Source organism: Bemisia tabaci, chromosome 1 (assembly GCF_918797505.1).
Source record: "Bemisia tabaci chromosome 1, PGI_BMITA_v3".
Lineage (NCBI taxonomy): Eukaryota > Metazoa > Arthropoda > Insecta > Hemiptera > Aleyrodidae > Bemisia > Bemisia tabaci.
Window position 1 is genome coordinate 38,311,985 of NC_092793.1, and position 17,490 is coordinate 38,329,474.

General features: G+C 38.3%; 2 protein-coding genes across 7 annotated transcripts in view; one reads left to right on the forward strand and one right to left on the reverse strand.

Annotated features, from left to right (window-relative positions):
• Atg4a (Autophagy-related 4a) overlaps window positions 1-17,490 on the forward strand; it is a 70,931-nt gene that overhangs the window by 3,142 nt on the left and 50,299 nt on the right. For 5 of the 6 annotated variants that reach the window (XM_072300657.1, XM_019059706.2, XM_019059705.2 and 2 more), the window contains 3 exons: window positions 8,042-8,249; window positions 11,778-11,942; window positions 12,831-13,008. In XM_072300657.1, the coding sequence (XP_072156758.1) occupies window positions 8,081-8,249; window positions 11,778-11,942; window positions 12,831-13,008 (512 nt within the window). In that variant the 5' untranslated portion in view covers window positions 8,042-8,080. Of the gene's footprint in view, window positions 1-1,178; window positions 1,296-8,041; window positions 8,250-11,777; window positions 11,943-12,830; window positions 13,009-17,490 lie in introns of those variants that run through there. The other variant, XM_019059709.2, reaches the window with a different exon arrangement.
• On the reverse strand, window positions 1,303-8,035 carry LOC140224637 (uncharacterized). The gene is made up of 2 exons (XM_072300659.1): window positions 5,731-8,035; window positions 1,303-3,795 (listed from the first exon to the last, which is right to left on the reverse strand). The coding sequence occupies exon 1, from the start codon at window positions 6,860-6,862 to the stop codon at window positions 6,185-6,187; it is 678 nt and encodes a 225-aa protein (XP_072156760.1). The 5' UTR covers window positions 6,863-8,035; the 3' UTR covers window positions 1,303-3,795; window positions 5,731-6,184.

Sequence of the window (17,490 nt, forward strand, 5' to 3'; positions counted from 1 at the left end):
CGGTGATTAGAAAACTGCCCCGAGACGCGCGAAATTTGAAAAAGCGCGTTCCTAACAACGCAAATTGCGCAGTAAGGAGTTTATTTCAGACTTTTTCAATGTGACCATCGTAATTTTCGTGTCATTTAACCTCTAAAAAGTGTATTCGCGCGGCTGTATCTCTTGCATGCAACAGGCCCATTATGCGGGATATTCTCCCGGCAACGGCCATTTTAGCACAATTCTTACTTAAATGGTAGACCTGGGGAGTGTTCTCAGCTGAGAAGTTAGTTTTGCGATTGAAACTCGGGAGGAGTTAGTTTCTGAAGTCCTGCGAAAACCTGCATAGCGAAAGTAAACAAATGCTAACTTATCTGACACCACCTCTAACAAGCTGAGTCGAAAACTGTAAGTCCCGAATTCCACCATACGCATACTAATATAGAAGTCACTGGATTTTGCGTACACGTAAGTCAGCATGAATGAAACGTGTGTGTGGCTTAGTTAGCAAAGTAATATGAGCTCAAACTTAAGTTTTTATGTAGTCTACCTACTTGACAACCTCACCAGTACTCTTGAATCACAAGCTTCCATTAGTCCTATATGTGTGAAAACAATGATCTTGCATCCTTCATTTCATCCACAGAAGAACTGGGGAGTAAATGACAAGAGGTGTAGCCAGATAAGTTAACCATTGTTTACTTTCAGTTGGCAAGCGTTTTCGCGTTACTACTGTCCACATGGAAACTTTGGACTCTCGCAGAAGCAAGAATACAAGCACAGATAAGTTTTTTAATACTTTCAAACCTTGTAACACTTAAATTTTTAGCCACACAGAAATCACAACCATGTAAAAGCCGCGAACCATGACTGATAAATGATTTTTTTACGATATATTTATGAGACAGATGTTTTCAAGGTAGATAGTAGCAAACGCCGCTGTGTGTAGAGGCCAAAATTCGTCATCAGCGTTTGCAAACCTAATATGAACGATGGTCAACTTAGCTGACGACCCCCTCTACATTGATACCTTCTCATTCCTTTGGATGACCAAACTGTGTGACTATAAATTTCTTTACACATTTTTCATGTTTTGTCCTATTATTTGTCCTGCAGCAGTGGTAAATGGTGTGAAGAGTGCACTCTAGTGTCATCTGGGTCATGTCCATGACAGCATTTTAATACAGTGTAAGATTTTGCAGGATACTAAGCTGGGCTCTTTAGCTATGATTGATCTGCTGATGAGATCATCCATGATGTAACTAAACCGTAAATGAAAGAACGAAAGGAAATGATAATAAAATGAAAACTAAAGGGTAAGGAAGATGAACGTGTATTCGTGAAGGTTACATGATTCCCGAGTCAGGGTTTACCCCCTAACAAGGGCTATAGTCCCTATGCTGTTGACATGGCTACCAACTTAGAATACAACAGTTCTCCGCATGCGTTTGAAAAATTATTTTGGTTGAGAATATAACATAGAAAAAAAACCACTTTGGTTGGAAATGAGCAGTAGATCTCCGCATGCATTAAAAAATTTACAATTTTATTTAGGAACAGTACTCTGTAGTAATGACACTCTCTTAATTCAAAGGCATGCGTTGAAAAATTTACAATTTCATTAAGGAACAATACTTACTCGGTAGTAATGACACTCTCTTAATTCAAATATTTATCTTATCGTGACTAGATTGTAATTTTAAAAATATCACAGATGTATGGAGATTACTTACGCGGTTAGGAAAAAAAATAGAAACAAAAATTTTAGCGAGAAAGTGTTGCATGGAATTTGAAATTCTTGTCAGATAGGTAGCAAAATCCAAGATGGATGTTGTCAGAATTTTACGCAAATAATAATTCGAATGTCAGAGAAAATTGAAAAATCTGAATAAGATTAAAGAATATGGTTCTTGTAGGATACTTCAAGCTGGTTCCTTGTTATATCTGTCGGGCAGTCTTCTGTTTTTGGGAGGCTTTTGGGTTGATAGCCCAACTGACTGAGATGCCGAGGTTGGTGGTTTGTTTTCTTCCAAAGTGAGATCGATAACAATGGTGGGTGAGGTAGGCAGCGTCGATCAGATCCGAGGTGAACTTGTGTCTGATACTGCTGGTGAGGAGATTGGGTTGTAAGGTGCAGACCTTACCTTGGGGTTTGCTGGCGTAACTGGAAGCAAAAGTTCTGGGGATGAGCTCCGAGGTGATGTTGATGCAGTTTCAAGACTGCGATGTATTACTTGCGAATCGGAAGTTTGATGCTTTAAAAGTTCAGGAGATAAATTTTTAAAATTTAAAAAGTCTTACCAATAAAAATTTAAATTTCTGTTAAAAACTAGGATTAGATACCCTACTACTTAGAATAAATATAATTAAAGTAGTAAAAGAAAATCTTCAAACTTAAAAAATTTGGCGGTAGCTTAACCTAACTAGAAGAATCTGCCCTATCTTCTTCCAGAAGGGGAAATGGGTGAATTGCCGGACGGAGCTTTAGTTTGGTTTAGAGCATTAGTATTCAAATTTGTTTAGGTGCAGGGGACAGAAGCAGTAGACTTCACATGAAGCAATTCATGACGGAGACATGTAATTTCAGGCGATGGTTCGGTTTGTGATAAAATCTCCGTACTACTAGTATTGGTGAATTCTTGCTTTGAGCGTGTTAATGGTCGCCAATAGTAGCTAAAAGATTCACTATATGGCAGTTGCTGGCTGGTGAGAGGTTCTTTTCGATTTTTGTATCGAGGTGTTTCTTGATCAGCAAATCGAACTTCTTTCCTGCAGGAATTGATTTGATCGATGTGCTTATATGCAGAATCTTACCGTCATCAACTAAGTGATGAAGTTTACCATAGGTTTCAACGATTCTTCCAGGCATCCATTTTCCTAATTTAGAGTTATAAACTCTGAACATGACTGAATCACAAATTTTAAAAGACCGAGGTCTGCAAGAGTAAGGTTTAGGATTTGCAGATATTGATGACAAGATTGGGAGATGATTGCCAGCTTCGGACTTGTGAGACGTTGGAACTACTTTGTCAAGTTTCGTTTTGATGTCTCGGCCAAGAAAGAGAAAGGAGGGCAAATGTCCCGTTGCAGGATGAGCAGCTCTATGAAAGCACTGAAGAAATCGATGAATATTTTCTTGTAGGTTCTTCTATGTGGTGTCCAGGCGCATTATCGTGTTTTTGATGGTCTGAATATAATGCTCGGCATGTCCATTTGTAGCTGAATGGTACGGTTCAGTGAGTTTGTGAAAATGCACTCCTTGGGATGTTAAGAATTCTTTGAATTCAGGGGATGTGAATTGCTTCCCATTATCTGAAAATACACTGTCTGGAACGTCGAAAAGAGAGAATAGATGACCTAGCTTTTCCCAAATGATGGATGATGTCATTGATGTTGTGACGAGCGCTTGAGTCCATTTTGAGAAGGCATCTACTATTACAAGTAGGTATTTGCCGTGAGCTGGGCCAGCGTACCTAGTCTATATGAATCCTCGACCAGGCTTCTTTAGGACGTTCCCAATGATGGCTGTTGTTTTGGGGCGGTGATTTTGCATGGCTAAAGCAAGTGAGGCAGCTTTTTGCTAATTCTTCAATGTCGCGATCAATGTTTGCCAAAATTAGGATGTCATCAAAAAAATTTGTAGTGTTGTCTTGACCTCTTAGTATTTCCTCTAGGTAAACAGCATTGCCAGATGGCCGGAATGCTGGAGATACCATATTGTGCACGAGTAGGCCGTGAGTAGGAGTGTTAAGTGTCATAAGTTCACACGCTGAAGGAGTGCACGGAAGGCTCATGAATGCATCAGTGACGTCTAGTCTGCAAAAAAGAGAGGCACCTTTAACTTTATTGAAGATATCCTCATCTTTTGGAATTGGGTGTTCGTCTGCAATTAACTGAAGATTGAGTGTGGACTTATAGTCACCCGTTATACGTAATTTATTGCCTTTGACAACAACATGAGTGGGGAAGGCCCATTCAGAATGTGTATCATTAACGTAATAACCGAGTTTTAGTTTTTCTTCCTTTCATGGGCATATGCATCAAGAAGTGAATAAGGGAGAGGCCTTGCTTTAGCAAAGACCGTTTTGGCATGCAATTTAAGGTGTAGGTTGGGTGGTTCTCTTTCTACAGTTCCTGCTTTGTCGCTGAAAAGAACATCATAACCTTTGAGAATTGTTTCCAATCTGGCCTTGATGGTATTACTGTTGTCAGAGGTATCAAATTTCACTTGATTCAATTCGTCTGTATCAAAAAGATTAGAAAAGGACAGCTGATGTTTGTAAGCGTTAATCCACTCACTACCGAAGAGGTTATCATTCAGAAAGTTAACGACATACAGGTCAAGCATTTGTGATTGGTTTTTGAATTTGACTCTAACTTTTAAGTAGCCTAGCGTGCCAAATCTGTTTTTTGTAAAACTTGAGAATTTACGTTTAGACGGATAGAGAGTTCCGTTTGGAAAGAATCGATTTTTAGTGTCAGTATCAATAACAGAAACAGAAGCACCTGTGTCGAGTTCCATTGTCAGGGGTTGGTCGTTAACCGAAACTTTGAGATTGATTGGTTTAACATACAGGGTGATCCAAAAGTCCCTTCCACCCCCTCTAACTTTTTACCTAATTGAGGTAAAGATTTGAAACTTGGGGGATATTCCTAGGTCAAAGGGAGCTACTTTTTGGCCCCCCTAAAATTTTCAGGGGGCCCCCCTTGGGGGGCAACGACCCCCAACTTTTAATTTTCAAATGGGAAGATCCCCTTTGTGATAGCTCGTTCGAAAGAGCATAAAAAAAGAAAACTTTTCGCGCAAACCCGAAGTCAATATCTTAAACCGTTTCAAAATGGCGGCCGGTTAAAGTTCAAAATGGCCGAAAATTCACACCGGTTATTTGTCGATGGATTTGTGCGAAAATCAGTATGTAGGGGTATTTTGACACGAGAAAAACGAATTTGACGTTAGATTTTAAAAAAAACCGAAATTTCCAAAATGACCGCCGGTTAAAGTTCAAAGTGACCAAAAATTGATTTTTTTAGAAATCTAAGTTCAAATTTGTTTGTCTTTTGCCATAATACTCTCAAATTTCAAGTTTTAGGCAAATCCATCAGCAAAAAACCGAGGTGACAATTTTCGGCCATAAATCCATCAGCAAAAAACCGAGGTGACAATTTTCGGCCATTTAAAACTTTAACCGGCGGCCATTTTGGAAATTTCGTTTTTTTGAAAATCTAACGTCAAATTCGTTTTTCTCGTGTCAAAATACCCCTATGTACCGATTTTCGCGCAAATCCATCGACAAATAACCGGTGTGAATTTTCGGCCATTTTGAACTTTAACTGGCCGCCATTTTGAAACGGTTTGAGATATTGACTTCGGGTTTGCGCGAAAAGTTTTCTTTTTTTATGCTCTTTCGAACGAGCTATCACAAAGGGGGTCTTCCCATTTGAAAATTAAAAGTTGGGGGTCGTTGCCCCCCAAGGGGGGCCCCCCTGAAAATTTTAGGGGGGCCAAAAAGTAGCTCCCTTTGACCTAGGAATGTCCCTCAAGTTTCAAATCTTTACCTCAATTAGGTAAAAAGTTAGAGGGGGTGGAAGGGACTTTTGGATCACCCTGTACACATTTTCTTCAAGTAGGAAGGTGTTCGAGGGGGCTGAGACTTTTCCTCGTAACAGGTTGAGATGCTCATCAAAAAGGTTGGAATTTAATACTGGTTTTTCCTCTCTAACTAAGTCAATATTATCCATGAAAGAATTTACCTGTAAAAATTCAGTACAGTCCGGTTCTTTTAAACTTTGGTCTTGAGGGTTTTCATCGGTGAGAGAGATGATACGAAATTGAGATTGGTGAGGGTTGTTGGCAGCAAACTTGGCTTTTCGGCAAACTGAGGAAATATGGCTTTTGATATTGCAGCAATTACAGATGGAGTCTCGGAACGTGCAAGAGAATCTTGCATGCGATCCGCCGCAGGATTGGCAAGATGCATTTAGAGACTGAGTGCTAGATTTAAGTACGATGAGAAGGATGGGGGCTCCGATAACACTTGAAAGGTCTTGAGTTCAGAGAGGTGGAACGACTACGGCTTGAATTTCTATTTGAGCGAGAAGAATGTATGAAGTACGGTTGTGTCAGAGTTTTTGGTCTGCTTTCATGGTAAAATTTGTGAATTTTGGAATCAGCGACTTTAAGGATGGTGGACGCTTTACGGGTGGCCTACATGTCAAGTGCAGTGGACAGAGCTTCATTAAAATTCTCTGGCTTAATACTGACAATTTCATCTCTAATATCATCACGGATAATGCCATGAATGAATTGAACAGTCAAAGAGTAGGCAAGAAAGGTTCCAAACCCACAGTAGCGGGAAGCAGACTTCAGACGAGTAACATATTCTAAAATTGATTCGTCAGATTTTTGCACAACATCCCTGAACTTGATGGCTACACTGTACTTGTTTTTAGAAGCAATAAGGTGACTGGTCAACTCTTTGGTTATGTCATCAAAAGAAAGAGAACTTACGTTCGTGGGATAACAGATATTATTCAGGGTTGAGACCAGATCTGAGCCCATGTGAATGCGAAGGTAGCTTGCAAAGTTTTCATCGGGGATGTTGCTAAGTTGCAGCTTCAGTTTGAGTCGCTGGAAGTACTCTTCGAGGGATTTGCTGGAAGTTCCCGAATACGGAGGAAAACTGAATTGTTGAACAGGAGGACGAGAGATGATAGTGGAGGGTTGAGAAGCTTGAGTGGCATGTAGATCTGCGAGTTTCCCAACTAGAGATGTTAGAGTGTTGATTTTTGTGTTGAGTTCTTCTAAGGTGGTCATTTTGATGGATAGGGGATGATTGAGGTTTTTACTGAAGGCGAGAAACGAAAAAACCAGGGTGATTGTCATCAATCATGGTGTACCGGCGCGCACTTGGTAGCCTGTATCACTCGCGGCACGAGTTTTCAAGTTTAACAGTTCAGCTTTTCCGCGACGCGGGTTGACTTACCGGTTTTTTTCGGATTTAAATACTCGTCGCCATTTGATGTAACTAAACCATAAATGAAAGAACGAAAGGAAATGATAATAAAATGAAAACGAAAGGGTAAGGAAGACGAACGTGTATTCGTGAAGGTTATATGATACGCGAGTCAGGGTTTACCGCCTAGCAAGGGCTATAGTCCCTATGCTGTTGACATGGCTACCAACTTAGGATACAACAATCCATAATGACCCAAACCGGGTTAGCTCTTCTGGTAAGACCTCAGCTTAGTACCTTTTCCAAATGCATCAAACTAAGCAGAACATACTCCCCCCCCTCCTTCAATCTTTCACTGTAATTCATTATATCTTATTCCCTGACTAATTATAATTTTTGGATTTTTTTACTTTGACTTCCTTGCTGAATGTTGAAGACCTCGCAATATTCGTCGATCCTGTTATTTACCAAATAGGTACTCAAGTTCTATTTGTAATTTGTCCTTTCCTGTCCCTACATCAATTTTTCCTTCAAGAGTTCAAATTCAGTGTCATGTCAATTCTAATCACCTCAAGGAACTCATAAGAAGTAGGTTTATTAACATCATTTTTTGGAGCAATTGAGGAGGGTTCTGTAAGATAAGCCCATAATAGTCCTGATGTGCTCCCTTTTTCGAGCAATTTATATCGGAACATATCGACGGTGTAAGTTGGCAATCACATAACTCGGTTTGCGACGTCACAGACTTCCTGTCATACTTTATTTTTTAAATGGAAAACTACTCAACGGCAATTCTATAAAACTGTCATGATTTATCTTCTCAATGCGAAGAAAAATCTGCAAAACTTCAAGAAATAATGTCAATTTGTTCTCCTTTAAAAAAATGACGTAGAGGCGGAGATTTTCAGACACCGCAAACGAGTTATGTGATTGCCGACTTTCACCGTCGATGTGGCAGTCTGGCTGAGACCATTGCTGTCTGCTTGTCCATGTGAAACTGATCGGAGAAACGAACTTGCCCATGTTTTATGGACCCCTCACCTGGAACCCTCCTCACCTACGATTTCCCTTTTACAAAGTACCTAATAAGCGTTCTATTCTCTTTTCAGGCTCAATTAAATTCTCATCTGTTCTGACATAAGCTATGTATGGATTTGAAACGTATGCTGAGAAAACGTAGCAGCAAACTATCATCAATAATGGATATGATGTTCGAGGCGTATTTGACACACGAATCAGGTCATTTGGAGCCAGATGATATTCCGAAAAACGCACAGGGACCAGTTTGGATCCTTGGAGTGGAGTACTGCCATCGAGGTGAACATAAAAGCATTTTTATGTGTATCACAGTTCTGTATTATTCCTTTCCCCTCCCTAGCAAAATAATGGTTTTACTCAGAATCAGATCACTGATTACTACCAGAAATAGTAAGATAATAATAACTAAGTCCGGCTAACTAAACCATATTGCATTCATTAGACTCTCTTCGTTGCATTTTCAAACAAGGTTAATTTTTGTATCTTGAAATGTCGTTTTAAATATTGATAGTGTAACTCCTAAAGCACTTATCTTGATTTGCGACATTGCAGACTGGCTGTCATACCTACTTTATTTCTTTAATGGAGAACTACTCAATGTCAATTCTTAAAAACAACTGTGGTTTTTCTTCCGTGTGCAAAGGAAATTTTGAGAAAGTTTCAAGGAATGGTGTTAATTCGTTCTCCTTTTTTTAAAAAAAAGGCAAGATTCGAGCTGAGATTTTTAAACACTGCAAACGAGTTTTCAAACATTTTTGATGGAGTAGTACTGTTGCTAAAATGATTAGAAAAAGAGGATTCTCGTTACTATAAATTTTTATTGCAAATTATTTACTTTTATGCTTTGAATAGTTACATGCTGAAGGCCTTTTCGGTCTCTCAGGACCATCTTCAGAGCAATAGGATGATTAGAAAAGAAAAGATTGATGAAATAATGATTGACTTTTGCTGCTCCTTGTTTCTCTGGTCGTGTTGTTTTAATTGCACCTTTGTATTGTATTGTGTACTGTAAAAAATGTGTTGAATTTCACCGCCATATTGTGTACTGTATACTGTTTAATTTTAAATTTTACTGCCAAAGTATGTAGCATGCTCAGCTGTGTCCCCTAATAGTAATGATTGTCAGCTATCTGATTGGACTGCAACGCCGAGAAAGTGCTACGGACTGTGGTTGACTGTTTCTTGTTATCACAAGTATGTCACCAGGCTGTGCACTGACCACTGTGATTTGTATGCTAAATCGTTTCATCTGCCAGATATATAGTTGAAATTTCTTTTTCTTTTTTTTTTGCTTGTTCATCTGTTTGATACCAGTATGTAGTTTTTCTTTTCTTTTCTATTTGTCCTATTGTTCTGAAGGTGGCCCTGAGAGACCGAAAAGGCCTTCAGCATGTAACCATTCAAAGCGTGTAAGTAAATAACTTGCAATAAAAAATTATAGTACCAAGATTCTTCTTTTTCTAATCATTTTTTTTTTTTTTTTTACTTCAAACAAGATACGTGGTTTGAATGTTTCACCGTTGATATACATTCTTCCATGTATTGTGCGCAATGGTAAGGAGGCCAAAGAATTTTGAATCTTTTCCTGAAACCTCATCCATTGATCTAGCATGTTATCAGAATTGTACCCTTCAAGACCAACTTTTTCAGGAACAACATACTAGGTCTTTGAGAGCTAGCAGGACTTAGGTGCAGATTGTTTCAGAGAGCAACATGAGATTGGCAAGGCCATGAAATTTTGGGAGGAATACAGTCGTGCAGCAAGAAAAATCATGTTTGTAGGAGCGCTTCTGTTTCAATTACCTAGCATTGAGTCGGGCCTCTAGCCTTGCGGTTTTGTTTCTGTGACACAGGGTGTGCCAAAAATATGGATCCTTCTTATTGATGTCTCGAGAACGATTACAGATTATTGACTTGCGGTTTTGAACGAAACTTCCTTCAAAAAAGGTGGGCCGCTCTCAAGAGGGGGGGGGGGGCGTCCGGGAGGTCGTTACCTCTCTTCTTCGCGCCCGAGAACAACTTTTAAATTAAAAATGGGAACTCTCTTTGCCTGATACTGCGTAGAAGTCATACCAAAAATACATGATATCCTTCCAAAAAAACAAAAATATGATTTTTGTACAAAATTTCGGCCCAATCCAAAAAATGTCACTAATTACCAAAAATAAAAATAAAAATCAGGCACCCAAAAAATATGATGGCAGTACAATTTGGATTCATCATTTAAAAGGAAATGATATCAAAATGGCCCAGTTTCCTCTTTCATGATATAGGTACTATACACCCCAACGTTTTTCAACAAAAAAAAAAAAAAAAAAAAAAAAAATTAAACACCTATAAGGTATGATGACCTGAACACGTTTTGATCCATCGCTTTAAAGGAGCATGATATCAAATCGGCCCAACATCTCTGAAATATGCCCAGCCCATTTCTGATCAATACCTAATTTTTTCGAGACCTTCCGACTCATCGCTGAGGAGACACTGATCATTACTTGACCCTTAGTGTATGTCCTTGTTTAGATGTCAAAGAGGTCCATATGAGAACTGTAATGAATTTTTTTTCTTTAAAGAAATAAAAAACAAAAAATCGTCATAAAATTGAAAAAAAATTCGAAGAAGAAAAAAGGAATGGGCCGGCCGGCACGTACAAAAAAAGGGGGAAAAATAGATACATTGGTATGCCCCGACAATTTCGCATGGGTGACCGACCCGGTCTTGCCAACATCCATGAAGTTGTTAAGAAAGAAGCATTGTAAGTAGGAGGCACATAATATTCGCAATAATACGCTAAGGTTCAGTAGTTTGTAAGGCCTTTTATCACGAACAAACAAAGAATATGGCATTGCTTGAAAGTTGTTAAGTTGTTCACTCATATTTGAATATCTTTCAGTCTATCTTTCAATGACGATTTCGAGAAGGACTGATCCTCCTTTTGACGACGATACTTGTTCATGCATATATGCAAGAGAGACGATAATCACCCTATTATCTACCACTTGTATGTACGGCCGGCCGGCCCATTCCTTTTTTTTCTTCGAATTTTTTTTCAATTTTATGACGATTTTTTGTTTTTTATTTCTTTAAAGAAAAAAAATTCATTACAGTTCTCATATGGACCTCTTTGACATCTAAACAAGGACATACACTAAGGGTCAAGTAATGATCAGTGTCTCCTCAGCGATGAGTCGGAAGGTCTCGAAAAAATTAGGTATTGATCAGAGATGGGCTGGGCATATTTCAGAGATGTTGGGCCGATTTGATATCATGCTCCTTTAAAGCGATGGATCAAAACGTGTTCAGGTCATCATACCTTATAGGTGTTTAATTTTTTTTTTTTTTTTTTTTTTTTTTTTGTTGAAAAACGTTGGGGTGTATAGTACCTATATCATGAAAGAGGAAATTGGGCCATTTTGATATCATTTCCTTTTAAATGATGAATCCAAATTGTACTGCCATCATATTTTTTGGGTGCCTGATTTTTATTTTTATTTTTGGTAATTAGTGACATTTTTTGGATTGGGCCGAAATTTTGTACAAAAATCATTTTTTTGGTTTATTTATATTATACGTGATGTCCAAGTTTCCTTTTAAAGCCAGCCGTTAATAAAAAATTTTCCCATCAATGATGAACACTACCGGTCTTACAGAATCCATTCTGAAATCAGCCATGCATCATGCATGGGCCCAAGCAAGCATATCTATAGATTGCTAAGTTAAAATCTGCACAAGTCATTTCTATAACTCTCTATGTTCCAATTGATTCTGTTTCATCACTCAAATTTTTATGTCCCTTTTTGTTTCCAGACTTAGAAAAAATCAGGCGGGATGTTAAATCAAGGCTCTGGTTCTCTTATCGAAGAGGTTTTGTGTCTATTGGAAATTCTGGGTTGACATCTGACAAGGGATGGGGCTGTATGCTCAGATGTGGGCAGATGGTCATAGCACAAGCATTACTATTCTTGCATTTAGGTATGTTTTGTATTCTCAGTACCTCTCTGCTTCTGAAAACCTCCATTTCGCCTGAAATCATGTAAAAATCATTGAGCAACACATTCTAATTGATAGGTATTTTGAATTGCCCCTCTTTGCCGACATTAGTTACCAACTTCATTAAATCTTCTGCCATATAGCCGCATTCAGTGTCTCAAACTCAGTTTATGAGCCATGTGGCCTTTGCAAGCTCGATTATTAGGGGCTAAAGTGACTTCTTGACTACAGGTGACAGCGCATTTAGTGAAAAATTAGACGCAAGATGTTTTAGTGACAGAATTAGTAGCTGTAACTTGGGGAAGACATAAGCGCTAAAAATGAAATTGAGAATAATAGAAAAAGCTTTTACTTTTAATACTGAAAGTTCGAAGTTTTTTCAATTCAAGCAGATTTTTTTTCTTCTCATTTATGTGACTTCCTATTAAAAATATTAAGGTAAAGGCGAAAGTAAAGTGACAGACACCCCAGGGAAGATTTAAAACTCCTGCACTTTATTCATCTATTGTATTTATAAGTGAATCGGGATTTGGGATCTTAAGGAGGAAATGTTTAATCCAAATGTCTCTTAATTTTATATTTCTAAAGCTAAGATATAGTTATAAAAGATGTTGGTCACTGATCACTTTACCTCAGAACTAAAAGTACCTCAACGCCTTAGGAACAAAAGTGGACCAGAAAAAGTTTTTTGATTCCACGAAAATGAATATTTAGTTTATTGAAGACGAGCCGCAGAGAGATGAAAATCATTAAATATACAAATTGATTGCAGAGCGAATTTAGCTGCATAATGTGTCTTCAGTTGGCTCTGTCCCTTGCATGTAACAGATCCATTGTGTTTCTGTATTACACCATAATGAATTATTCTAGGAAGAGAATGGTGCTGGAGTCCAAACAAACGAGACAGAGATTACCTGCGGATATTACAGATGTTTGAGGATGTGCACAGTGCTCCATATTCAATTCATCAGATAGCTATATCAGGTCTTGACGAAGGGAAGCAAGTAGGAGAATGGTTTGGGCCGAACACGATAGCTCAAGTTTTGAAGTAAGTTCTCCCAAGACTTTTTTTAGGCTTCATCTGTAATCTCTCGTAAGAAGATGGCGTAAAATGCTCAGATGTGCCCATTTTCTGATTGATCATTATATTGTAGGTTTTTTTCGGTAGGATTGAAACAGTTCTCAACCAAAACACTTGTGATAAGTACTCGTATTTAGTGTGAAATTACTTTTTGCAACCTTATCTCTTCTCATTTTGAAGGAGAAATTCAACATGCTCAAACTATCTCATCGGCCAAGCTGTAGTATGGTTTAAGAAAATGCATATTGAAACTAGAAAAGTGCGTATCTAGTTTGCGATGGTGATAAATTTCTGCCTTTGTTCGGTTTCAATGCAAGAAAGTCATCTGGTTTTAATTTGTAAAATTTTGCACGGTTTTTCTTCTGTCAAAAATATTCTCTGTGAATTGTATAAAAAAAAGGAGGGGTATTGATGAAGGCTTTTTTTGTTCCCCCCTAGAATCTGGAAATTCATGTGGGTTTTCCAAGTTGACTCAATGTAGTTTATGGAAATAATCATGATTTGGTCCATAGTCCACTGGATACGTGTTAAACGGTTGCCTGAACATATGTCTGTAGGCTCATTTTAGCAAAAATGCGTGTTTATCTCGTACTCTGAGGCTTTTTTGACACCGAGTGCATCGTCTAACTAATACGAGCTTTTGATATGTTATCAAAAATGTTTTAGGACACATCCTAACCCTGCAAGGTCGGCAGTCAGCTGATGATGGTGGCCCGGGTAGCCACCGAAACGCGTTTGGAAAGTAACCAATCAGTGAAAACGTGAGTTTTTTACAAAAAGATTTTAAAAGTCTTATTACAGCTTCTACTGTTTTTAAAAATCTCGATTATTTTATTAAAAATTTTAACCCTGGTTTGGTTTTAGTTAAATGATGCGCTCATAGTTAAAAAAAACTTTATCAAAAGTCAACTGTTAAGGGACATCCGCAAAAATCTTTGGGAAACACGTCCCTCCAACTGCATGCACGCTACGTATATTATCGAGGGCAGTTATCAAGCCTTGTTGAGCACTTACAAGGAGATTTTCTTTAATCGTAGCCAAAACAAACACTACTGGCGTAATTCCCTAAGATTTTTGCGGATGTCCCTTTAAAGTCGACTTCTGAAAAAGTTTTTTTTTTTTAACTTTGAGCGTATCATCTAACTAAAACGAAACCAGGGTCAAAATGTGTCCTAAAGCCTCCTTGATAAAATATTAAAAGCTCGTTTTAGTTAGATTATGCCCTCGGCATCAAAGAAACCTTGGAGTTTTAGAAAGACACACATTTTTGCTAAAATGCGCCTGCAGACGTATGTACATGCAACCGTTTAACACGTATCCAGTGGCCTATGGACCAAATCTATCTACATATATGTTAATCAGGGTGGCCAGAGACTGCATATGATATGCTTCGATAGCTCTTAAAGGCACGTATCACGTCAAGTGTCGAGAGGCCGGATCGATTCATCGCGGACACTGGCTTCAAATCTAAATGGGATTCCCCTTTCTTTTGTTCTGCGATCAGAACTCGGGTAGACGGATGCGATGGGCCGGCAATGCGGTTGAAATCTTGACATTTAAGGGATCGATCCGGGCGTGATCATTAGATCCTGAGTTAAATACCATTGTCCGGCAATGATATACAAATCCATGCGGTCGGTAGGATTCTCTGATGTTCGCTAGTGAAATCCAGTCTTTGGAGTTAACTAGCCGGCCCCGGCAAGTTTGCTCAACATATCCGATATTTGAATTTGCCGCGTAAATCAGACTACCGCTACCTTGCTGCGCGGCGCTTCCATTCCTACTGGGTTATCTATTCTAACTATTATTACAATCCTACTATTTTTCTCCTTCTTCGTCTTATTCTTCTTCTTCTTCCTCCTCCTTCTCCTCTCCTTCTCAAATGGTCTTCGCATCGAGAAACTCGTAAATTTTAAACAGACAATTACAAGAAAAATTGTTTAAAAGTAGTTCTAATAAAGCCCTTTTTAGTGTGCAATTTTGAACCATTATATCAATAATTAAAATTACATCAGTAAAGAAATTGAAACATTTGACTTTACTGTAACTTTTTACTTAATCTGGTTTTAACCAGAATTGAAAGAATTGAAAGAAAAAAATCATAATAATGCTTCAAACACGGGAGGCTTCTTTTTCAGAGATCTATTATGTAAAAGTCCTGAAGCATTTTTCCTTTGAAAATATATTAAAAGTGCTATTCTAATTAATACTTCTTGACGAATTTTTTAAGAGTTTGTGAAAAGTGCTTCACGTATTCGCTTTTATTAGGTCAAATCATCTTAATAGTGTTGTTTATACTTTTGATGGTAGAAGTGTATAACCCTCCTCTCTACCCTGATCGCATTTCGGAATTATTGGTTTTAATTTATTGGGAAGAAAAGTCTCATCGATATTTCCTGCGAAAAATTTGACAGAACCTAGGCCCTAGGGAAAAAAAAAATTCTTGTTTTAGAAAAGATACCGGTAGGTTTGCGTTTCTTCTTTCTCCCGACTTGTAGATTCACATATACAGGGTGTCCCAAAAGTCCCTTCCACCCCCTCTAAAATTTTACCTATAATTAATATTTTGAAACGAAACTTTGGGGATGTTCATCGATCAATGTTAGCTACTTGTGGGGCCCCCCAAAATTGTCAGGCCCCCTTCGTGGGGAGGGGCTGCGGACCCCAACTTTTATTTTTCAAATGGCAACCCCTATCTTATGATATCTCATTCGAAAGAGCATAAAAAACTAAGAATTTTGGCGCAAATCGCAGATCAATATCTTAATTTTTGACCGAGTTATGATAGGTCGAAGGTCAAATTTGACCTATTTTCAAAAAATCATAACTCCGGTTCAAATTATCGTAATGAAAAAAATAAAACGGGAAAATTTACCAAATTGTAAGCACATTTAAGTAAAAATCACAGACATTACTTCAAACTAATTTTAAGGGGGGTTTAGGACCCCCAAATACGTCAATTCAAAGGTCATTCAATTTTCCCGCGAAATAAGCCAGTTTCCCCCAGATTTGCCTCCACATTAGTTCAGTAAGGTCAAAATCAGTTCAACATTACGTTGGCAACTCCCCAAATTTCGGGAAAAGTTAAAAAAAAAATTTAAACTGTCAAATTTAATCACCTTTAATTTCGTTCTTTTTTAACTTTTCCCGAAATTTGGGGAGTTGCCAACGTAATGTTGAACTGATTTTGACCTTACTGAACTAATGTGGAGGCAAATCTGGGGGAAACTGGCTTATTTCGCGGGAAAATTGAATGACCTTTGAATTGACGTATTTGGGGGTCCGAAACCCCCCTTAAAATTAGTTTGAAGTAATGTCTGTGATTTTTACTTAAATGTGCTTACAATTTGGTAAATTTTCCCGTTTTATTTTTTTCATTACGATAATTTGAACCGGAGTTATGATTTTTTGAAAATAGGTCAAATTTGACCTTTGACCTATCATAACTCGGTCAAAAATTAAGATATTGATCTGCGATTTGCGCCAAAATTCTTAGTTTTTTATGTTCTTTCGAATGAGATATCACAAGATAGGGGTTGCCATTTGAAAAATAAAAGTTGGGGTCCGTAGCCCCTCCCCACGGGGGGGCCCGAAAATTTTGGGGGGCCCCACAAGTAGCTAACATTGATCGATGAACATCCCCAAAGTTTCGTTTCAAAATATTAATTAGGTAAAATTTTAGAGGGGGTGGAGGGGACTTTTGGGACACCCTGTATGTGAAACAAAACTTTCATTGCGAACACAGAAATTGAAAGTTTTCTTTTACCATGAAGTGCGCGGAGGAATAAAACTTTACACCTCCATCACTTAATCACCTTTCGTGTTTTTGGTTTCCTTCTTGCCAATTCTCAATACGCTCCTTGTCACTGTTACCTCGCGTCATTTTCGGGTTATTTCCCCGGCCTAATTATACCCACAATAATAGTACTACTCCCTTTAATATATTAAGTACCATCCCCGAGATTTCAGCCACTTCCGAAAATTATGATTCATTGGAGCCTTTGAGTTAATAGATCACGATATTGCTTTTCAGTACCCACAGATGCGGTGATTAATGTGTGTCAACGTGATGGGCCGTTGATAGCAAAGAGGGCAGTAAGTGCCAAAATGAAGTTTTGGTAAAACGGGCTCAGAGGCATGTGACCGGAAAATTTTAATACAGAAGCCTCCGTTCTTTCTCAAATTATCACGAATCGTCTTCGAAAAGATCGTCCGAAAGATTCCTAGAGATCGTTTGGATGATTAAAAATCGACTGATTTAATTTCCATTACATTAAAAAGGATATTTTTCATTTTCATGCTAGGTTATTGTTAGGCAAGACAGCCGTAAGTGCTATCTTCTGCATGCTTTCGTGGTTGCGTTTTGGACGCACAACAAACACATTTTCAGGTTAGAAATTGGCAGAAGAGGGCGGCACTTTACTGGAAAGCACTGTTCTCATTGGCTCT